This window comes from Eleutherodactylus coqui, chromosome 1, assembly GCF_035609145.1.
Source record: "Eleutherodactylus coqui strain aEleCoq1 chromosome 1, aEleCoq1.hap1, whole genome shotgun sequence".
NCBI classification, from domain to species: Eukaryota; Metazoa; Chordata; class Amphibia; order Anura; family Eleutherodactylidae; genus Eleutherodactylus; species Eleutherodactylus coqui.
This window is the reverse complement of record NC_089837.1, coordinates 99213894-99238320: the sequence shown is the minus strand read 5'-3', so window position 1 is coordinate 99238320 and position 24427 is coordinate 99213894. Positions and strand designations below refer to the sequence as shown.

Here is a 24427-nt window from a genome sequence, read left to right as displayed (position 1 = left end):
TTCATTCACAGATGTATCCAGCAACTAAGGACTCACCTCCTGGCTTCTCATGCAAGTAGGTGTTGCACCTCGTCTGGAAGGCACTTAGCCTTTTCACATCCATAAAACCACTGAGAAAATCATTCTCCTCTTTTTGGGTGTGTGCTACCAGTACTTCCTTAGTTAACCCCAGCAGTTTATAAGGCTCCTTTTCTGTGTTGCCTGGTGGAATTGGTGGGACATCCGAATGTGACTGCCCCTCCTCCAATTCTATACAGAAACAAGGGCAGACAAAAAGTTCTGATATATAATACACTGTGTCTGATAAAAGTGCCAAGTCTGACAAGTTTCTGTAATGATCATGTGATTAAAAAGAAACTAAAGTTAAAGCATTTGTTTGTCTAAGTTATTTCATTTTTATGGCTGCCTATGTATAATAATAAGAAGCCTTCCCCAGCTCCCCGCTGTGTCCAGCTCCACAACTCCGGGTCTCTCCTGTGATGTACTGTTTACAGGCTGCAGCAGCCTGTGTATATGGGACATTACAGGCTGCTGCAGCCAATCACAGACCTCAGCGCTCAATCGACCATAGTCTTGTATGGGACAGTGTGAGAAAAAGAGTCAGATTTTCCTGCACTGCGCGTTCTTCACCAGGTGACAGCGCTGGATCATGGGAGCGGGTGAATATATAAAATCCTTCACCGACTCTCTATAATGTCGCCTAACAGCACTTAGTTTATGGTACTGTGGGGAGGTGATGGGTTCCTTTTATACAGGTTGTCTCCTTTCTATTGAGGCAAATGGGACTGCAGTACCAGCCGGGTCACTGCACAATGTACTGACTTGTTCGCTGCCTGCTAGAAGTGACACAACTAGAGATGAGCGAACCTACTCGGCCACGGCCCTTTTTCGCCCGAGCGCCGCGATTTTCGAGTACTTCCGTACTTGGGTGAAAAGATTCGGGGGGCGCCGTGGGTGAGCGGGGGGTTGCAGCGGGGAGTGGGGGGGGGGGGGGGGAGAGGGAGAGAGAGCTCCCCCCTGTTCCCCGCTGCTACCGCCCGCTTCGTCACGCCTCCCCCCGCCCCCCAGCGCCCCCGAATCTTTTCACCCGAGTACGGAAGTACTCGAAAATCGCGGTGCTCGATCGAGTAATTACTCGAAACGAGTATATTCGCTCATCTCTAGACACAACCCTTTTTATGACTGACTATGTCACACAGAAGAAAGACTTGGGCAACTGTGCCATCATTGCATGTGTTGAAAACAATCCCCATTTTCAATAACCTTCTCACAGTGCTAAGGGCAAACAATACCAACAGTTTTCAGTGTTTTTTTTACAGTGCTTTAAAAAAAGTTTAAAAAAAAGTATTTGACAGTTATGACAGATTTGGTGAGTACCAGATCCCAAGTATTCTTACATCATCTTAATCCATAAATCCTGTGAATATATACCTGCTTCTGGTTGCAATTTCTTGTCTCCCACATGTACTATGGTGCTGCTGTAGCTGCAGTGGCTGGTAAGGGATAGGACACTCTCAGCCTTGGCAGCCATAGAAAGCTGTGTGATTGCAGCGCTGGGAACAGGCAAGGACACAAGGGATGGATGCGGCAGAGAGCCTGGCACAAACTGGGATGTGGCAGAGGTGCCAGGAACACCAGCAGAGAGTACTCCTGGTTGTCGACTGTAAGTAGTGCCTGCCACACCAGAAATGGGATTCAGTGCAGAACCTGGAAAAATAGCTGGTATAGTCTGTGGGTTCCGAAAACAGTTCTGGGGAAATGGTGGCAGCCTGTGCGTCATCCTGGACAGACAGCGATCATCTGCATCAGAAAACAAACGGTTAACATTTAGCTAATATGGGATCTAGATTTTTGCAACAAAGTGCATATAGCGCAGATAGTTACATTTCCCCAACCATTTTCCCCATGTTCAGGTAAAGCAAGCATATGTAAGGTGCCTTTACACTGAGCGACTAGCGTTCAGATGCTCGCTGAGAAAAGTCGTTAGCGTGTACAAATGACAGACGTTCGTTCGCTTTTACGAGCGTGAGGATTGCTTATTATTTGTTTGCTGAGATAACGTTCACCTCCATGTAAATTCATTTACAAGTCGCTTAAATACGAACACCTGTGACTTCACACTAGACGACTTTTGATCAAGCAGTGACTATATTTTTGGTTTGCTACAATGTAACAATTAGTGACTTGTCACACTGTTGGTGGCCGTGTTACAGTGAACGAATATGGTTTAAACTTGCTCTTTTGAGTGATTATTTGCCCAAGAGCCGGCCCGTAGAATGGCCCTTTCAGACTAGACGATTATTAGTCAGAATCGTCCTGCGGGAATCTAATCGCCCCGTGGAAACACATGCAGCGACTGAACGATGAGCTGTACAGTGTAAACAGCAGTCGTTCACTTTTGACCGACTGTCTGCTTACTGTGAATGCAGGCGGACGGACGAAGAACGCTGTCTGGCCGCTCCGCCTGCATTACGATAGCTCTCTGAGCGAGGACAGAGATACTAACAGCACAGGAGTGAACATCACTGGAAAGAACTAACGGGCATCGCTTGCCTCACAGCTCGTCCCGCGTAAGGCCAGCAGCACACAAACGGATTTGCATTGCGGAATCCATGGTCGGCGTCCACACTGTGGATCTACAGCAAATACCATCCATAACATGCTATGGAAAAGCGCTTCTTATTTCTGCAAATGAGCAGAAATCAATTACGGAAAAATAGCAGCATGTTCTATTTTTGCACTTATTGCGTGCGGACGGCTTTCATTGAAGTCAATGGAAGTCATCCGACTTGCGGCTCTTCCTCATTTAACATGGCGGTAAGGTTGCGGATTCCACGTCATCACCTGGCAACGGCACAGAAAAAGCAGGGATTTTTTTAAAAAATCCAAAAAGCAGAGATTTAAAAAAAAAAAAAACTAACAAACTGTACTGCGCATGTCCAACGGCTCGCCAGCCAGGCACAGGGTCTGATTCTGCTGCAGGCTCCCGCATGCGGAATCCAACCCCTGCGTGTGTATGCGGCCTAAAAGGACCTTAAAGGTACCTTTTATTTAGACAATTAGACTATAAACTCAATTTTAGCAATTAAATCAACATGTAAACGTACAATTTTGGAAGATAAGAACCTATGTTGGTCAGACTAACCTTCTCGCATTTGGATTTGATCATCAGATAAAGATGACGTCATGTTCTCAAATGACACAAGTTCACGTTTGTCGAACGCCAAAACACTACAGCTCTCAAGATATCTAAACAGATATAATGGAAGTAAATATATTAATGAGCCTCCCCAAATAAACTGACTTTGTGCAGAGTGAAGAGAATTAGCCAGATGCAAACTTTTATCAAAAAAACAAAACTGTTGACTTCTATGGGAGAGTGTTGTTGCCATGCTCTGTGAGAAGCATAGAGGTCACTGTGTAAGGAGGAGGAAAAAGAGCCAAGCTGTCTCCATAACCTATGGTCAGTGGTATGGTTCGGTGTCATAGGTGGGATAAAATGTCGAAACCCCAAAAATTAGGAGTTTTATCTCAATATGCATTCATGATCTCCTCACCTGATAACGTTGTCCAGGCAGTTTATTTGCTGGTAGGAGTAGGGGGGCTGCTTTGCTGGCGGCTGATCATTCTGTGAGGGGCAGGGAGCAATCCCCGACCCTTCGCTATTGATGTCTTTACTGCAACCATTCGCACTTTGGCTAGCGCCTGCAAGGCAGGGAGATAATGTCATAAAGAGCACAACATGCACTAAATTATCAGCTTTGCAGCTGGCAGCGTTTCCTGGATACATCATGTTCTAGTTGGTAGTAGATTGTGCATCCGAGAGACTCCATGTACCTATTCTCTATACATAGTAATTCATGTCCTTGCGTATCCCCAAAGATGTTTTTTCTTTAGAACACCTCATTGTACATACAGCCTTAATACATAAAATGGCACATCTCATGTTGTTTTTTTCAAGCTTCACATACAGTACTGTGTAAAAGTTGTAGGCAGGTGTGGAAAAAAATACTGCAAAGTAAGAATAATTTCAAAAATAGATGTGTTAATAGTTTATTTTGTCAATTAACAAAATGCAAAGTGACTGAACAAAAGAAATGCAAATCACATCAATATTTGGTGTGACCACACTTCGTCTTCAAAACAGCATCACTTCTTCTAGGTACACTTGCACGCAGTTTTTGAATGAACTCAGCAGGGAGGTTGTTCCAAAAATCTTGGAGAACTAACAGTAGAATTCGGCTTGCTTAAATCCTTCTGTCATTGCATGTAATTCCAGAAAGACTGGATGATGCTGAGATCAGGGCTCTGTGGGATCATATTATTACTTTCAGGACTCCTTGTTCTTCTTTACACTGAAGATAGTTGTTAATGACATTGGCTGGATGTTTGGGTTTGTTGTTCTGCTGCAGAATACATTTGGAGCCAATCAGACTCCTCCCTGATGGTATTACATGATAAGTAAGTATCTGCCTGTATTTCTCAGCATTGAGGACACCATTAATCCTGACCAAATCCCCAACGCCATTTGCTGAAATGCAGCCCCAAACTTGCAAGGAAGATCCACCATGCTTCACTGCTGCCTGCAGACACACATTGTACTGCTCTCCACCAGGCTTCACTGCTGCCTGCAGACACTCATTATTGTACCGCTCTCCAGCATGCTTCACTGCTGTCTGCAGACACTCATTATTGTACTGTTCTCCAGCCTGCTTCACTGTTGCCTGCAGACACTCATTATTGTACCGCTCTCCATCACGCTTCAGTGCTGCCTGCAGACACTCATTATTGTACCACTCTCCATCATGCTTCACTGCTACCTGCAGATACTCATTATTGTACCACTCTCCATCATGCTTCAGTGCTGCCTGCAGACACGCATTATTGTACCGCTCTCCATCATGCTTCAGTGCTGCCTGCAGACACTGATTATTATACCACTCTCCATCATGCTTCACTGCTGCTTGCAGACACTCATTATTGTACTGCTCTGCACCAGGCTTCACTGCTGCCTGCAGACACATTATTGTACCGCTCTCCAGCATGCTTCACTGCTGTCTGCAGACACTCATTATTGTACCGCTCTCCAACATGCTTCACTGCTGTCTGCAGGCACTCATTATTGTACCGCTCTCCACTAGGCTTCACTGCTGCCTGCAGACACTCATTATTGTACCACTCTCCACCAGGCTTCAATGCTGCCTGCAGGCACTCATTATTGTAGCACTCTGCACCATGCTTCACTGCTGCCTGCAGACACTCATTATTGTACCGCTCTCCAACATGCTTCACTGCTGCCTGCAGACACTCATTATTGTACCACTCTCCACCAGGCTTCAATGCTGCCTACAGACACTCATTATTGTAGCACTCTGCACCATGCTTCACTGCTGCCTGCAGGCACTCATTATTGTACCGCTCTCCACTAGGCTTCACTGCTGCCTGCAGGCACTCATTATTGTACCACTCTCCACCAGGCTTTAATGCTGCCTGCAGACACTCATTATTGTAGCACTCTGCACCATGCTTCACTGCTGCCTGCAGACACTCATTATTGTACCGCTCTCCAACATGCTTCACTGCTACCTGCAGACACTCATTATTGTACCACTCTCCACCAGGCTTCAATGCTGCCTGCAGACACTCATTATTGTAGCACTCTGCACCATGCTTCACTGCTGCCTGCAGGCACTCATTATTGTACCGCTCTCCACTAGGCTTCACTGCTGCCTGCAGACACTCATTATTGTACCACTCTCCACCATGCTTCACTGCTGCCTGCAGACACTCATTATTGTACTGCTCTCCACCATGCTTCACTGCTGCCTGCAGACACTCATTATTGTACTGCTCTATTGCTCTTTGGTGAACAAACTGCCTTCTGTTACAGGCAAATATTTCAAATTTTGTCTCAGTCTAGAGCAGCTGCTACGAGTTTTCTGCACCCAAATTCCTAGGTTTTTGTGCATAGTTGAGTTGCTTGGCCTTGTTTCTATGTCAAAGGTATGGCTTTTTGGCCACAATTCTTCCATGAAGACCACTTCTGGCCAGACTTTTTCGAACAGCAGATGGGTGTACCTGGGTCCTACTGGTTTCTACCAGTTTTGAGCTGAACACTTTATTCCAGCAGAAAGTAAGCATGATGTGGCTTTCATCTGCAGTACTATGTTTCCTTGACCGACCACAGCACTTACGGTCCTCACGATTGTCCGCTTCTTTGTGCTACTTCAAAAAAAGCTTCAACAGCACATTGTGAAACCCCAGTCTGCTTGGAAATCTTTGCCTGGGAGAGACCTTGCTAGTGCAGTATAACTACCTTGTGTCTTGTTGCTGTGCTCAGTCCTGCCATGGTGCATGACCTGTGACATGAAATGGTCTTCCACAACCTCCCCTTTGTAGCAGAGTTTGGCTGTTCCTCACTCAGTTTTAAGCCTCCAACACAGCGGTTTCTGTTAAGGACTGTGTTCCAACCTACATATGAAACTCATGGTAATCCCCTGTTTGGTATAACTGGTTAATCATATACCTGACTTTAATCCTACACTATCCCAGACTTCGTACAAGTGTCCCTAGAAGAACTCATACTGTTTTGAAGGCTAAGTGTGCTCACACTAAACACTGATCTGATATTCATTCACTTTGCATTTTGTTAACTGACAAAATAATCTACTAATTAACACTTCTAATTTTGAAAGGATTCTTACTTTGCAGCATTTTTTCCACACCTGCTTAAAACCATTGCACAGAGATATTATATATATGGATAGATTACATACATATGCATGGAGAATCTCCAAGTCACCTGCCATCTTTCTCCCTACCTGCTTCAGGGCTACCCTGACCACTGTGGTGGCCTTTATTCTCCGGACCGCTGCTAGAGCCTTGGTCTTTGGATCTACGACTTGAATGTGTGCCCTGCAAGAATAATGGAAAGGATTATATAAAGCACAACAATATGAATCAATAACTGCAGGAATAAAGCCATCAGAATAGCCATCTCACAGTAGGGATCAGGCGTGGAAACTAGTACAGAGAGAAAGAAAAAGTGCTGCTTCCTATGGTTACCAGCCAGAGCAGCCCGCAGATACGTCACATTCTAGGTTTGCTAATAGATAAATCGATTAACTATCAGCTGGGAAAACTGACTCCTCCGCTATATTCTATGGGGGGGCAAATTAGATGATCAATTCTCTCCTATCTATTTATAACACTGCGGCTCTTATATGAACTACTTTTCTTACATGAGCCTCTTTATTAGTAACCTTGCATCTTAAGAGGAATTTTTTTTGTGTGCAGAAGACGGTTCTCATTACCAATTTTGCAGATTCCGTATTAAACAAGCAACAGTACATCTAATATGGCAATTTATAGAGTTATAGTCATGCATTATTCTTGATGTTATCAACCACCCCCCCCCCATCAATCAGAAAGCATATTTGCTGTCCGATTGATAGGGGGTTTTCCATGGTCATTGCAAACAGAATGTGCATTAGCAGACGAGTAATCATTCCAGCTGTATATACACCCAGACCGAATATACAGCAGCATTTACATCAGATTAGCACATCCGTCTCGTATTGACGCACAGACTCTGTGCCATATTTGCAGAATACATTGACATGCTTGAGGTCTGACGTACATTCATGTAGGTGGGCTGCTTACAGTCTATTGTAGAAATGGATTCTACTACATGCTGTCACTGGGAATCAAGCCCATAATTGGCTCTCTTCCCACACACGGCGAGTAGGAAGCCAGTGCCGAGTGGGAAAGCGGAGAGGAGGGGTGGGTTTATTATAGTGTATTCTGACAAGGTGAATAAAATGATTTAGGAGAAGGAAATGACAATGTCTATGTATGAAAACAAGCAAGGGGAGATCGGAAATGAGGGTGGAAAGGAAATAAGACAGAGAAATAGAATTAAGAAGAAAGAGAAAGGGAATACTGGTCAATTTGAACACTTACACGTTTCTCTTTAATGTCCTCATTCACATTCCCATTGCTGTCGCTCGATGAAGCTCCGCTCATTGGGTTTTCATGGGACCCATTGCTGCCCAAACTCCCATATCCACTGGAGCCACTGTTATGGACGGGCTGAGTGGAAACAAAGAATATGCATTCACTTAGGTTATGTTCCAGTCAAAAATATGGACACACTTTCATTCCATGGCTTTTTCTACATTGTTGATTCCTATTGAAGACATGCAAGCTATGAAGGAACACATGTGGAATTAAGTGGCAAACAAAAAAGTGTTCAACAAACCAGAATATGTGTTATAGACTGGGTTATTCAGCCCCCTTTTGCTTTGATGATAACTTTGCACAGTCTTGCGTTCTCTGAATCCGCTTCACAAAGACATGGCAGTTGGAACCAAAAACCAAAGTACAGATTTCCACTTGGCTTATGGCAATTCCTTGTGTTTCTTTCTTGGCCTAGCAATTCTCTTCTTGTTAAAGTTCTTCAGTAGTGGCTCTTTAGAGCAATTTGGCCAAAAAAAACCTGATTCTCACCATCTCCACTGAACAGCTGATGTTGAGAAAAAACCCATATGTGACAATCAGACAGCAAATATGCTCTCTGATTGATGGGGGTGAGGGGAGGGGATAACAAGAAAAAGGCATGCCATCCCTCTCCTGGGACAGAAAGATACAAGGGAATCACAGATCTTCTCTGCTACTACTGGTCTAAGCCCCCCCCCCCACTCCCCCACCCCGTAATACTGTAAATTCAGTATTCCAGATCCTATTTCTACTGGCTATAGCCCCAGTTCTGTAGTATTTTAAAGCCAAGACTCTTTATTTTGAAATGACACCACCAGCATGTTGGTAGCCCTGATAGACCCGGAGCTACAGTGGTTTAAAGTAACATGAGCTTTGTTCGTCCAAAACTGTAACGTCCTTTTCCTTCAGAATGAACAGAGCTCGTCCTAAACTGTAGGGTAGTTAACACTTTTTGTGTACCACCTAATTCCATATGTGTTCCTTCATAGTTTTCACATATCTACAATGTATAAAATGTAAAAAACAACAAAAAAAGCATGGCATGAAAAGGTGTGTCCAAACTTTTGACTGGTGCTTTATATAGAAGCAGTTAATATTACTAATCTACTGACGAGTAACCTGCAGGAATTAACGAGTCATTTTCTCCCCTACTTCGCTTAGGATTTTGATTGATTCTCCACACAGACAAAATCTAGACCACGCGATCCGCCTGAAGCAACAATTCACGAAGCTTACCAGGACTTCAGATTAACTCCTTCCTATGCTATGCAGTGAGCAGGTCTCAAGAACTGCTGTACTAGTGATGGTATGGGCTGTGGCGCAGCCTCTTCCATCAGCGGGTGGCAGGAGGGCCAGGAGTCAGCCCCCCACCAATCTGATATTGATGTCCTATCCTAAGAATGGATCATCAGTTCCCATTTAACAACTGGAGAACTTCTTGGGATTTTTTTTTCGTGGGAAATGCTCTTTTATATTAGAATATTTGTGCATTTTTTTTTTTTACAAGAGCGGTCGCATGATTGTTTTTTGCAGTGTTTTTCACACATCTGTAATTCTCTATTATACTTGGCTCTATCACGATAGCCAGGACGGCAGTGAACCAGATCTGAGCCAACAAGCTGGGTGCTATTGCAAAAAGTCAAAAGGTCCCTGACCACTTATCTGCCTCCACTTTTAGCATTGCAGTCCCATGCAAGGTTCCCCTCACCCCACTATAGGTGCTAGGTGGTTATACTTACCACCTCCGGTTTGTCAGGGCTTTTGCTAATCAGATAATTCTACTTTATAAAACTTTTTGACCTGAGACCTGGAGATGTCACATATGGTGGTATAATGGGATTTTAACAAGACGTGTATCCCTTTAAAGTAGATGGGAGAGCCAATAAGCTTTTTAAGCAGGTAGTTATGGCATGAGTATGAATGTTGTGGTTCGAAACGCATAGGTGAGAGAGATATGGCTCTCTTAATCTCTTTATGCAACAAGTTTTACTGAACTAGTAAGACAGGAGCAATTCTACTGCAAAGGTCTTAGGAGTTAATATATTTTGTGGCTTAGTGTCATTGGCAAGTTCCGTGCACTTGAAGATAAGGACATGGTGAACTTAATGTGTGAACTGTTGAGCACCGTTTATGGGTTGACCATGAAAATGGTAAACTGTGTTGTGTTTTTATTCTCACGTGGGAGTGGGCTGGCTTGGCATGGTTGGGTTGGGATCTCAACAATCTAAATGTTACTAGAAAAAGTCCGAAAGGGTTGTAAGAAAGACCCCAATTACTTCTACTTCAGTTCAGTCAACTGAAAAAGAACTAATTCTACTAAAAGGGGAGGGAGCTCTGTCATTTTGTAAATTCCCATCTAGGAGCAAACGCTTGGAGTAATATATGGATTAGCATAATATGATCATTTAGCATCAAGTTATTAGGCCGGCTTCACACGGGCGAGAAAGTCACAGGAGATTTGTGCGTTGCAAGACGCACAAATATGAACCCCATTCTTTTTAATAGGGGCTTACGCATAAGAGTCTTTTTCCCCCATGGCATTACGATGCGGGAATTAAATTGCGGCATGTCCTATCTTGTACGTGCTCTCCTATTGCCTTGCCCAATGGGAGAAACTCCGAAAACGTCCGCCGTGGCTATCAGCCATGGCGGAGGTTCTCTGCATCTCTGAAGTGATGCAAGACTGTTTTCAAATGAAAATGCCTTGCGTCCTCGGGCATTTCACATGGATGGCTAGGGCGGTATGGGGGCAGGATTGATGGCCCGATATCGCCATTGTCCATATGAAGTTAGCCTTAGGCCTCCTTTCACACGGACAACAGCGATATCACTGCTACAAAATCGCGGCAATACTGCAGCTTTGTTCCCAACATTTTGTAGCATCAACGATAGTTTTTCTTGAGAATAAACTTGCATTGCTGCCGATAAAAATCGCATGTTTTTTATCGCAAAAGTCAATAGGAGCTTCTAATGTTAAAATCGCAAGTTCGTGCGATGCGATAAACAAGGAGGCTCCATAGGGAAACATTGGGGACATCGCAGAATGATGGAGCATGCGTCAATTTTTTTTTCTCGCAACATCGCATCAGTGAAAACATGGCTAATGTAAAGGAACCCGTAGGAAAGCATGGGTTTCAAAAACATGTGTTTTGTAGCATTGTTGCATCGCTGGAAAAATTGCGCAATTTTGTAGCCTGTGTCAAAAACAGCTTTAGAGTCAAAGAAAGTTACCTGCATGAGAAGCTGATGGATTTGCTCTGTGAGTTCCTGAATCTCTGGTTGAAGTGGCCGATCTCCTGAGCACACGGGTGCAGTGAAAATGTCTTCATTAACTGGTCCCCTATGTAAAAAAAAGTGCATTAAGCTATTCTCCAGATCCAGTGCAAATACAGACAAACATTATATCCACTTATTACATACATAAACATAGCATATGCCGCACTCACATCCTGACTTTATGTCTACCAATGATGAAAGAAACTTTCCGACTCCAGGGGTTGATGAAGCTGGACCAGCTGGTATCTATGGTGATGTATTCTCCATTTCTCGCACAAAATCGTATTGGAGAAAAATCAAAAGGCTGCCCTCCATACTGCAGGACTAAAGAGAAGAACAGGAGCGTACACAAGGGGATTTTATTCTAACAGGAGGACAATAGTAAGGGTAAGGATACATCATCACATTAAAGTGCACCTCGGATCCTACACAAATTTGCATAAATCAATAGTACAAGCAAATATAAGAAACTTTGCAACATCTAGTATATCTATTGAGAGAAGAGAGGGCTCTTTAGCTTCACTGAGAGATCAAATTACATGCTGGCCTTACAAGTCTATGGAGAGTAGGAATGGAGGAAGCAGTCCCAGAGTGAGTGAGGCAGAGATGCACACATAGGCACGGCTGCCAAAAAGTCTAGTAAGTGTTTTAAGGTCACCTCAATGCTGGATTCACAGCAACACTGCTCAGAACTGCTGTATAATGTCCTTTGTGGTGCTGCCATATCTCAGGGTGTGCTACAGAAATAAGAGAGCAGGATCTCCTTTTGTCTGTGTGTGCAGTGTATGCGAAACATTACAGCAGCTAGTCTCTTCCTCCCCACTCGATAGACTTATATGGGCAGCATGTAACCTGATCTCTTAGTGAAGCTAAACAGTAATTGCTTCTCTGGACCAGTGAATTCTAAAGGAGTGAGCAGTTTAGAAAACATCAATGAGGAAAGAGGAAATGGGCCTGGTAAGTGAAGAAAGAATCATTGTTCTGTACTATGATATATTACAAAGATTCTTATCTCCGCTTACACGATACATTTATGCAAAGTTGTTCAGGACTGGAGGTACACTTTTAGATCTACAGAACGTACAGAGAACATAGCTTTTTGCATGATGCTCTTCTAAGTGGGATAAAATACAGTTGTGTCATGTTGGAGGCAGAACAAAACAAAAGCAAGGGTACAAGTTCCCCTAAACCTTACAGAATTAGTCTAAAGCTTTCAGTATAAACCAGGCCACAATCTGCATGAAATTGGTATGTTCTTCCAAAGTACACATTAAGGCAAGTTTATGAAAACTGGCATAGCACTGTAAGTCTCACTAGTCTGAATTTGAATGGCGGTACACATACTATCCCCTAACCAGAAGCATGTCTGTTGACCAAATTACCATAGGGGCAGTATTTCTCAGCTCTAGCCCTTAAGTATCCCCAACAGCACGTTTTAAAGAGACTCTGTCACCAACTTCTTGCACCCCTCTCTGAGAGCACCATAAGGTACTAACAGTTATACTGATCACAGTATGACTGTGTGTATCTGTGCAGTACTATAGAAACTTGCATTTTATCCCTAATAGCACATGCATTGAGGACTACCTGAAGTAGTCCTAGATATTCATGAGCTGCAGGCTAGTCCCACATACTCCACTTTCCAGCCACTGTTTGACTGTTGTCTGCCTGATACTGTCCATAGAGGGAGAGCGCTGCCAAACATTGATAGGTGTCGCTAGCCTGCAACTCATAAATATCAAGGACTACTTCTGTATCTGGCTGCTACTAAGAAAATGCATGTTTCTTCCAAACAACTGCACAGTTACACACAGCAAACATATCACTGCAATCAGTGCAATATGGTGTTCTCACTGAGAGCTGCAAAGAGATGGCGACAGATTCCCTTTAAATCCTCAACACCGGAGTTGAGGAACACTGGTGTAGGTTATTTACCCATAAGTGGCAAGATTTTCATAAAAGAGTCACAGCTGGTGTGACGTAGTGACTTATTAAATCTCTACTGATTTATTTAGGTACTGACACCAGTATACACTATGTGTGGTTGAGATAGGGAAACTAGAGTGTGAGCCCTGGTTGAGAGAGTCGCTGATGGGGTGGACACAACTCTGGTGCTATAGGAATACCATGCAATAGATATAGTTGCTGTTCAACTTGAAAATAGACATAACATATACTGTACGTACTCTTCTTGTGCACAGCTAGCATGAGGGGCCGATCACTCGGATGTAGATGCAGAATGATGGGAGTGCCGATGAGGTCTTGAGGCAGGTAGCCCAATAGGGGCACAGCTCTGTGGAGAGCATAGTATAAGGAGGAGGACAGAAAAAACAAAAACCGATCTGAATCAGGAGGGTAAATTTCTAACGGTTGACTCACCTTTCATCGACATCCTGAAATAAACAGTTTGGGGTGTGAGTGGTGGTAAAGATGCGTTTATCTGCAGGGATCCGAGGAGCTAAAACAGAAAAACAAGAAAGGAACAGAATTTCCCCATCTTCAACAATTCACCTGACTAGTACAGTAATCCGTAACAGAAGGGTACCACAATGAGGAAAGAGGAGCGCGAAATAGGATGTGAGCATAATCATGACACTACAACAAAAAGTCACATGCAAGAAAGTAATCGCACACCCAACATACAACAAACAGCCTTTATTTATTTTAGAAGATAAACACGTGTGCTCATTAAAAACGCTTAAAAAAATTCAAAACCATATCATTTATGCTACAATAAAGGCAAGAGGTCATTACAGTTAACTTACAAAGATAAACATAAACCTCCTACGGTAACAAGAGCAGCACAGCAAAACAACCAAAGTGCACATGCAGTCCAATGGAAGAGGAAGATAAAGTATAATAAAGTGCATAAGATAATCAGAAAGTCCCAAATAGAATAGAATGATATGGTATTGAAAAGTAGCAAAAAAAGCCCTAAATACAATGCATGCTCCAGAAAGTGAATGTACATAAATCCAGGCCGAGGAAGCCACATGGAGCACGGCGTAACGCGTGGGGCTCGGAGTGCTACTACAGGCACATATCACTTTTGTGGAGCATGCATGGTGTTTAGGACTTTTTTGCTTCTTTTTAATACCATAGGATTCTTTTCCATTTGGGACTTTCCAATTTTGATTATCTTATGCACTTTACTATACTTTATCTTCCTCTTCCATTGGACTGTATGTGCACTTTGGTTGTTAGACTATGCTGCTCTTCTTAGGAGGTTTAGGTTTATCCTTGTAAGTTGCCTGTAATGACCGTTTGCCGTATTTTAGCATAAATTTTTTTTTCAATGAGTGGATGTGTTTTTTTTTTCTAAATAAAGGCTATTCATTGTATTTTGGGTGTGCAATTACTTTTTTGGATGTGACTTCTTGTTGTTGCGTCCCGACTAGTACAGAACGCAGTCGCCTATTGCTCTCAGTAGCCTCAATGTAATGCTTCACTCTTTTGGTCTAAAAATACCAGATAGAAGATCACAAGTCTCTCACAGAGGATAATAGGGTCATGTGATGTATTTACAAACATGCCTCCAGGATCTCACAGGAATCAATGTGACGCGGATGCCCTGCTGCTACAGAAGATGGGAGGTACATTGACTTCTTACTGAGCAGCAAGCGGATGGCAGAATGAAAATATAACACGATAAATGGAGACCACTCCAGCACTAATCGTACATTCAGGCATTTCCAAAGTGATGGCAGAAGTAAGATGCCATTACTGGAACTCCTTCTTATAGGTCATGTGACTTTTTTTAAATTTGCAAACAGAAATGAAGGGGCAGGGTTTACTGCAAAACTTTATGCAATTTGGTCATAATTCTTCTAAGGAGCATCTACATAGCCAAAATAAGTGGCAGCTATACGTACCTTCATAACCAGAGTGGACTCTCTCTGCAAACAGTACGCAGCACAACTGCTCCGCAGCATCCTCCTGAGCACGGATCAGATATGGCGTCAGGCGGAACGGGTGGTAAGAGATTTCCTTTCGAGATTCCCGTCCACAGCTGGAGAGAAATAAAAGGTACACAAAAAATACAAGTTCTGTTAAGACTCCAAAGATAAAGCAACAACATTACAATAGTATGGCAAAATAGCAATAGGTGTCTACAAGCAAGTTACTAAGGCCGGCCTCACATTGTCTCAGAACTTCCCACCGGAGGTTCCGTCACAGATCTGGCTCAAAATAACCGTAAGATAAAGCGCTGCATGTGTCCAAGAGCCATGCGGAAAGCAGACGGACAGACTCCATTACAGTCAATGGGGTCAGTTCAACACTGTTCGCTTCCCTCCAGAGAGGAGCCATTTGGCCATGGGGATTCCCCATTGGTGCTCTCCGAATGGAGCAGGAAAGGGGAACCCTGAGCGCAGATGCTTTCTGATTATCTTATGCATTTTAATATACTTTATCTTTAATGGAAGTGTTCAAACAAAGGCTGGACAAATATCTGTCTGGGATGATTTAGTGATCCTGCACTGAGCAGGGGGTTGGACCCGATGACCCTGGAGGTCCCTTCCAACCTTACCATTCTATGCGATGTGAAAGCAACTAGCCTGCAGATTTAGTGGAGAAGTTACTAAAAATCAGTTCCAAGAGGCGAAAATATTGTCTTCCGAGTCTTTAATCGCTTCTGAAATCTTATGCAATAGTACAGAGGAAGTTGTAAGGGAATATATGAGGCCGGCTCATACGCAGCATATACACAGCTAACACCTGCCTGTAGCATCTGAGATTGGTGATAATTCTGAGCTCAGATGTTTAATCCCTTAAATGCCACAGTCAATAGTGCCCAGCACATCTGAGTGGTTAGCAGTGCTGGCCCGAGGTTAGATGTCACCTTGTTGTGGAATTTGTTTTTTTGTGCCCCTTTCCCCATTATAAGAAATGTATTGCACTGCAGGCAGTCTGTCAGTATTCTGCTAGTGCTGAAAGTAGCAAGATAGCAACATACCCACACCAGAACATAACTTAAACTAAGCACCAGAACCAAGCTCAGAACATAAATACAGCCCCAGAATCTAGAATATAAATTAAATAACTAGGCGACTGTGTTATGAAAGTATCAATGGGCTGACAGAGGTGCTTTGGAACATCAGAGGGCTGTAGACAGAGGAAGGAAAAAGACGATTCACAAAGCTCCATAAGACACTGCCGCATAGAGGAAGAAGATCATTTTCCTGGGCAGACCTACGAGGGGTGATCGCGACCAGCCTACATCCGCCTGGTGCCCCCCCCCCTACAAGCTGGTGGCCAGTGACCTGTGCAAGCACCCGGGTTGCATAGACCTAAGGCTGGCCATGATGGTTAAACAGATGAAGGGTGCTCCCTCTGACTCATGATCGCTGGGTGTTGAGGAGTTGCAATGGCAGCACCCGCAGCCTAACAATGGAACTAGGGCAGCCATATATAAAAAACTGTGAGGGTTATGAACATGAAAACTTATATATGTATACATTTCATCCATCTGTAATATACGTTTCCGGAGGCTGTAGGCCTAAATTGTACACTCTATTCTGCTTTCCTATAAAAAGCTCTGCTAAAATGCTTGTACATTTAGGCTAGTACTTAATTACATTATGTAGAGGTGTAATCTTAAGTGTCCATCATGTCTCCAAGATCTTGTTTATCTCGTTACACTGATCAAAAGGTTGTATGGAATGCTTTGTTTCTTGCTGCTGTCTAGGTAGGGCATGTGATTAGAATGTAGAGTGTGATGATAATCAGGGTACCAGACACGATGTCTACATACAAACAAATAAAGCATTGTTTATAGAGAAGACAAAATTATGTACCAGTAAAACAGGTCGACCTCTGTAAAGCAGTTCAACCTCTGATACGCCTACTATTTTTTATATAAGAAAGACAAAGTACACAATAAACTCAGATTGCTCTAAGACACGACCGTGATGCCTGTGTCTATTGCTTTCTCATGGTGGCCGGCATAACCAGCTCTGATTTGGAGCCCCACAGCATATTAACGTAACATGGATTTTATCCCTATCAGTAATTGGCGCCCAACGTGGGGCTTGATGGAACAAGAGGACCACCTACACCTCGAACCCCCCCGGACCCAGATGGGATAAGGAGCCACTCGGAACCACGGATTGACAAAAACTGCGCAGTAAGGTAAGGTTTTATCTTGCCACAATCTATCCGTGCTTCCTGGCTGCTCCTTTCCTGTCCGAGGGGTAAGAAGTGCATGCCTCTTATAAATCTTCAAGTTTTTTTAAGAATTCATATGGTGGGCTGAATATGCTGTGCGGGTGTTTAACTGTTATTGTCTTTATTTGTTACTTTGCATGGTCAGTGTACAGAATATGATACCCTATTGCCAATCTCTGGAAGGCATGGTATAAGTTATATCAGGGAAGCCTAAAATTTTCAGGGGATAAAACCCCTGATGGGATCCTCTTATAAACATAAGAGAAGTAGTAGAGACGAGGTAAAATATACAGGGTGAGGAAGTACAGAATATGAAACCCGCTTGCCGATCTCGGGAAGGCATGGTATAAATTGTACCAGGGAAGCCTAAAATTTTCAGGGGATAAAATCCCTGATGGGAGCCTCTTATAGGTATAAGAGAAGTAATTGAGACGGGGGGAAATAAGCAGGGTTGGGAAGTACCGACACTTTTAGACAAGTGAGGAAGTACTGACACTTAAAGTACTGACAAAAAAAAAAAATAGTAACTGACATGCAAATGTTTTTGTCTTTATGTGTGTGTATAAATGGAAGGACCTGTATGAGAGTTAGACTGTGTTATATGGTGTATACTGTCCGGTAACCAGAAACGAAATGAAGCAAAAATGACCAAATGCTGAGCCAGACCACAGGGGGTGGAGCTAGGTGATGTAAGGAGATGGGAGGGAAGAACAATAGGAACAGGTCTTGCTCCACCCTCCACACAGTCCAGCCTAGGTGAAAAGTGTGTCTCCATTTTAAGTGGATGTTGGTGTATATATATGTATATTGTGGTAATGTATAGAGTGAAGGTCACTCTTAGACTCCATGTTAAGTCTCTCACTTGAACAAATGGAGTGACCAAAGGAGGGGCATCTAATTATCTAATTTTATTCCTGAGACTAGTTGTGTGAGATAATAGCCCAGGATTACCACAGTGTATATATGTATATACAGATTCGTGGAATATGTGGAATTCAAAAATATTGGGTTGTGTTAATTTGAATATTATTGAATTAAGATATTAATATGAGATAATTGTGTACTTGAAACACCTGATAAGTACTTTAGTCAAATTAATAACAAAAGTTCTATTTAAAGTGTAATTCATCTTCAATGAACAACAGTATTTTATTTGAAGAGTGTATAAAAATAATAATAAAAATAATAAGCCTCTTGGTGTATATAAACCGCCAGCCATTGGCCATAGTGCTGGTAAAGAGGATAAGGTATGGAAGACTGCATAAGAAAATAGTGAAACAAACAATTGTTTTATGTGTGTGAAAGAATAAAAACAATAAGCCTCTTGGTGTACATAAACCGCCAGCCATTGGCCATACTGCTGGTAAAGAGGATAAGGTGTGAAGGATGGCTGGGGAGGTTGGCGGATGAGTGTTGGTCCCCATCCCACTTGTTGGGGTCCCAATCAACTACAGTATGAACCTTTTATAGTGTCTAACTCTCTTTAAAGCGTAATTTGAACTAAGTCTTGCTCCTTGCAGCAATACATAAATGGCGCTGTGAACCGGATTACGCAGAGAGTAATACACTAGTTTGTTTTAAAGGAAAATTTTGATAAACTGATAGTTGAAGAATTTCTTGTGATAATCGGGCTTAGTGTGAAAATGTCGCTGTTTAAGAAAATCCGCAATAGTACGAAAATGTCGGTAGCTAAGAACAAAGAAGTGTCCGATGAATTGTTAATTATGCCAGGGTGGAATAAAGCCCCCTATAATATATTGGCCGCTGAGTGGTCGCAGTGTGGTGAATATCAGTATGTGGATAGAAATGGGCATAAGTTGTATTGTGTTTGTCATTGGGTAGCCTATTCTGAACGAATTGTGTAAAAACCGCGGTACTAAGAGTTTTTCTTATCTATACATAATTCGCTCATTATTGGAAGTCTGGTGTACAGTAAATACAATCCCAATTTCTACTTCACATATTATCAGTCCGTATAGGAATGAATAAAAACCCCCTTAGTGAGTGTGAATTTGCAGTTTTTGTAAGGTGGGGGCAAGTGTATTACACTCTAAGTTCATTTTGAATAGTCAGCCCAGGTTATTTGCACAATAGAAGATGCTTACAGGCAGTGGAACCAGTTATACAGCTATTTGTCTGGAGAAGTTTCTGTGTTCTATAGAAGATAAGATACATTTCAAAGGGTGGAGTACTGGGCTTTAGAAGACCTACTTGTCTTTGCAAAGAAATCTGAATTAAGAATTGGTTATATTTGGCTACATAGGAAGTATGTTGTATCATATATATATATATACTGTTCAGTAGCTGAAAATGAAATGAGAAAAGAATTCAAAGATGTTCTCTCATTGTCGGGTTAGTTCCCTCTTCCATCTTCACCCCCTCCTTCATCTCAATTCCAACCGTCTCCTCCCCACCCTATGCCAAGTCATCCACTCCAAGGTCAAACATTGGACTGGAGGGATGGACCTGCTGGCATTGTGGACAACAGAACCCGGATTGGAGAGAGAGCTGCCCTGCTTGCGTAGCTCCTCGGCACAAACCGGTTATGCCTATGCTCACTAGATCCTAGGCTAGTGAGTGGAAGCATGAGGACAAGGAGGAGATGCAGGAGTATATGTAGAACAGGGAAGGCAGCGGGAACTATAATCTAAAATTATGTGAAAGACTATTGTGGCACAGATTGGGATAAAATTAAACATAGAGAATTGAGAAGTGGTAAAATATTTTTAATTTGTCTGAAACATTGGGGAAAAAGAAAAAAAAAAAAAATTGAGAGAATCCTCCTTGTCTCTTTCTAATATCACACAAAGAGAAGGAAGAAAGTGTAAAACAATTCTATGCCCGCCTTCAACAACATTAGTCAGATCTGGGGTATAGGGGCATAGAAAAGATGGGCAAACATGTACTTAGTATGGCCTTTGTAGAAGGTCTATTGGAATCCCTAAGGTCATAGATAATAAGCCAGAGTGGAGACAGTCTGAATCTCCGGCCCTTTTTCAGACAAAAGGGCATTTATGTAACTGTCCTGCAGGCTTGGACTCCGCCTGAGGGGACTGTGCTGTTGCAATATGTTAATGACTTTCCAGCTTTGTGCTGAGGATATGAAAACATGTCAATCTGCACCCATTTCTCTTCTAAAATTTTTTTTAGCAGAAAATGGCTGCAAGGCTTAAAAAGGAAAAATTACAGCTTTGTAAACAAAAGGTTGTTGTCTAGCTCAAGAAGGCAGACATCTCACAGAACGACGCAGGGCTGCAGTTCAAGCCATTTCTGTATCTTCTTCTGCTGCCAAAGCTTCGCACCTTTTTGGGACTTGTCTCATACTGCCGTCCCTGGCCTTTCATGCGACAGCAGTATTGACGCAAAAACATGGAGGACGTCCACGGCCACTTGGGTATTACTCCATGAGATTGGATCCGATAGCCTGAGGAGCCCCCTCCTGTGTCTGTGCGGTGGCAGCAGTACAAGTAAGGGTTGACAAGTCTTCTGAGTTGGTCCTGGACTACCCCCTAGTGGTTCTCACCCCTCATGACATCCAGAGTATACTCACTCAAGTACAACCTAAACACCTGTCTCTAGCTCGTCAAATAAGGTTGCAATGTGCTTTGCTCATGCCCCCCCTTTTAATATTTATTTTCAATGGTGAACCCGGCTACTCTTCTTCCAATCGAGTATCCTGTTTCAAATGGGGGAGGGGGAGGCATAGGTGATCAAATGGGGGAGGGGGATGCATAGGTGATCTATGTATTACAGATCAGCTATTTTTAAAAATTTTTGCAAATAAGAACGTGATCTATTTGGAATAGAATATCAGCATGATTGTCTAGCATTGATGCAACAAGAAAGTTTAAGTTTTAAAGAGTTATTGAAACCCCTTGTTAATACATATTTTGAGTTGTATTTTATAGATGGTACCAGGGTGATTGACGACTCCACACCAGATGTTCACACAACAAGATCTCTAAAAGCAGAATGCCTCCGCATGTCTCGGTACAAGAAGCGGAACTGAAGGCCCTCACTGAGGCGTGTAGAGTGACAGAAGGTAACCATTTACACTGACTCCTGGTATGTATTCGGCATAGATCATGGTTACGGCCCAATATGGAAGGCCAGACATTTTTAAACTTCTGTAGGACAACCCATTGAGAATGGTGTAGCAGTACAGAACCTTATGAAAGCCCTACTCCTACCAGACAAAGTAGCAATCCTGAAGGTGAAAGCTCATACTAAAGCCAACAGTGCAGAAGCAAAAGGCAACGCCCTAGCAGACTTCAACGCAGACAGCGGCCCTCAAGCCGTGGAAGAAAGAAGAAAAGAAGATACTGACCGCACAAGTCAGAGACTATGATTTGGACTTTGATAAAAATTTGAACATTGATGTACTAAAGACATTACAGTCACAAGCCAGCAAAGAAGAAAAAGATAAATGGACTAATATGGGAGCAGTAGAACAGGGTGGTGTATGGCAAACAGTCAGTAACTTGCCTACCACGATCCCTGTACCCCATGATGGCCCAGCTGATCCATGGAAAGACTCACCTATCGAAGGCAGCTATGTTACCTACGCTTGAGAGAGAAAGGGTTGCCCCCTGGGTTCTTTGTAGCTGCTACATCATTTGTCCAGTTTTGCATGAGCTATGCCGTAAGCAACAGGGTAGAAGTAAATTGACCACAAAGGCACTTGCCAGGACCACTCTACCCATTTCAGGGATTGCAAATTGACGACATTCAGCTCCCACGTGTTGGGAAGTATGAATATGTGCTTGTTGTTGATGTTTTTCAGGTTGGAGGCGTACCCTGTTACAAAAGTAAATGAGCAGGTAACCGAAAAGAAGCTCATGAATAAGGTAATCTGCAGATACGGGGTACCAGAGGTAATCGAGTCAGATAGAGGTACACATTTCACAGGTGAAATAATGCAACACTTCATGTCTGCCCTGGGTAACTCCAGGGCATTTGACACCCCTTATCATCCACAAAGAGCCAGAAAACCATATTGCATTATAATATTTCTCTTCAGGCAATGAAACCCTGCACCAGAGGAAAACGAAAATGGTATGATACCCTATTAGGGGGAATTGGTACAGGTGTAGGGGTTCTGAACTCTATAGATTTAGAGGTGATGAAGAATAAAATGGCTGGGGTGGGACAGGATGTTTCTAGATTGATAAATGTTCAGGCACAATGCATGCCTTCCTTGTTCCTCCCCCGATGTCTTGCATTAAGATATGATAAGGATGTATTAACGCTTTTTAATCTGGTTTTGCGGTTTAAAAGGATTTGTTTGTAAATATGAGTAAATTCATGAACTATACACAATGTAGCCTGCAATATGTATATATGATTCACGAGAGGGACAAAGCGGTCAGATGTGATGACAAATAATGAAAAATTGTGGAGAAATATTCTCAATAATGTAATTCCAGTAGCATCTTGGATACGGCCCCGGGCTGATAGTGTAGAATGCTCTGATGAGTATAGCACTGGGGAAATGACTTTATGATGTAAAGGACACAAGCCTGATGTGTAAGTCTGTAGTACTACCTGTGGTGTTCGGACTGCCTCTATATGCTTTACAATATTGGTTGCCCAAGTTCACAGGTACTATGATTGATAGTGAAAATAAAACCCATGGTATAGAGAACTGTGAAGAAACACTGGATGGCCTAGCATGCGGACGGAGTACAGCCGCATATGAGCCATGTTTCCAGCAGCCTTCAATCAGCATATGTGATTGGACGGTGTTACCTGCTTCATCTATATGCTGATAGAAGTTGGCCCCCAATATGTATATATTCTTTGTTGCCAACCGAACTGGAACCACCAGTATGTATAATCTCATCACTCCATTGTCTGGATGTATACAGAACATATCAGTGATACATAGATTTACAGAAACTTACACCTTTTTGCCAGATGCTGAAGCTGCAATAAAGTATTACTAGCACCCAGATGCTATCCCTATGTCAACTCTGACTGTATCCTTGGGTAGAATTGTAAGACTAATGATAGATACTGAACACCTTTAAATGCATTTGGATGTTACTAACCTCTCCCTTATGGAATTAGAAAAATGTATGGGTAGGAGATAACCTAGTCAGCCTAGGTACTAAGATCCAGGTAGACACAGAGTATAACTGGTATGATATTTTTACTGAATGGTCACCTATTGCAGGAAAGATGATGGATTTTATGTTTCACCCTTTACTAATACTGTTTCTTTTGTTCATTCTTTTGAGTGTTTGCAATTTATGGACATTCTGTGGGATACGGAGACAAGCAAATTATCTGGAATCGCTCCCTCTACGATATCGTTAAAACAGTCATACGTAAAAGAGCAACAACAGTGGGGATCCGGCGAAGAGGATAGAAAGACCGGCAGGGGTGGCTTAGCACCCTTGATAGTACCACTACAAAGGCTCTTTTCAAGATGGACTGTTTCAAAATGGGGGACTGTGAGGGTTATGAACATGAAAACTTATATATGTATACATTTCATCCATCTGTAATATACGTTTCCGGAGGCTGTAGGCCTAAATTGTACACTCTATTCTGCTTTCCTATAAAAAGCTCTGCTAAAATGCTTGTACATTTAGGCTAGTACTTAATTACATTATTTAGAGGTGTAATCTTAAGTGTCCATCATGTCTCCAAGATCTTGTTTATCTCGTTACACTGATCAAAAGGTTGTATGGAATGCTTTGTTTCTTGCTGCTGTCTAGGTAGGGCATGTGATTAGAATGTAGAGTGTGATGATAATCAGGGTACCAGACACGATGTCTACATACAAACAAATAAAGCATTGTTTATAGAGAAGACAAAATTATGTACCAGTAAAACAGGTCGACCTCTGTAAAGCAGTTCAACCTCTGATACACCTACTATTTTTTGTATAAGAAAGACAAAGTACACAATAAACTCAGATTGCTCTAAGACACGACCGTGATGCCTGTGTCTATTGCTTTCTCATGGTGGCCGGCATAACCAG

The 24427-nt window shown here is 42.7% G+C and overlaps 1 protein-coding gene across 1 annotated transcript in view; it reads right to left on the bottom strand.

The window, feature by feature from the left end:
• The window catches only part of LOC136623690 (period circadian protein homolog 2-like), a 76757-nt gene that overhangs the window by 8586 nt on the left and 43744 nt on the right, over positions 1-24427 (bottom strand). Inside the window, exons 8-18 of the mRNA XM_066598198.1 lie at positions 15147-15283; positions 13654-13732; positions 13461-13567; positions 11445-11598; positions 11230-11338; positions 7963-8091; positions 6822-6915; positions 3558-3705; positions 3146-3249; positions 1432-1800; positions 37-249 (exon numbers count right to left, since the gene is read on the bottom strand). Coding sequence (XP_066454295.1) covers positions 37-249; positions 1432-1800; positions 3146-3249; positions 3558-3705; positions 6822-6915; positions 7963-8091; positions 11230-11338; positions 11445-11598; positions 13461-13567; positions 13654-13732; positions 15147-15283 — 1643 coding nt within the window. The remainder of the gene's footprint in view (positions 1-36; positions 250-1431; positions 1801-3145; positions 3250-3557; positions 3706-6821; positions 6916-7962; positions 8092-11229; positions 11339-11444; positions 11599-13460; positions 13568-13653; positions 13733-15146; positions 15284-24427) is intronic.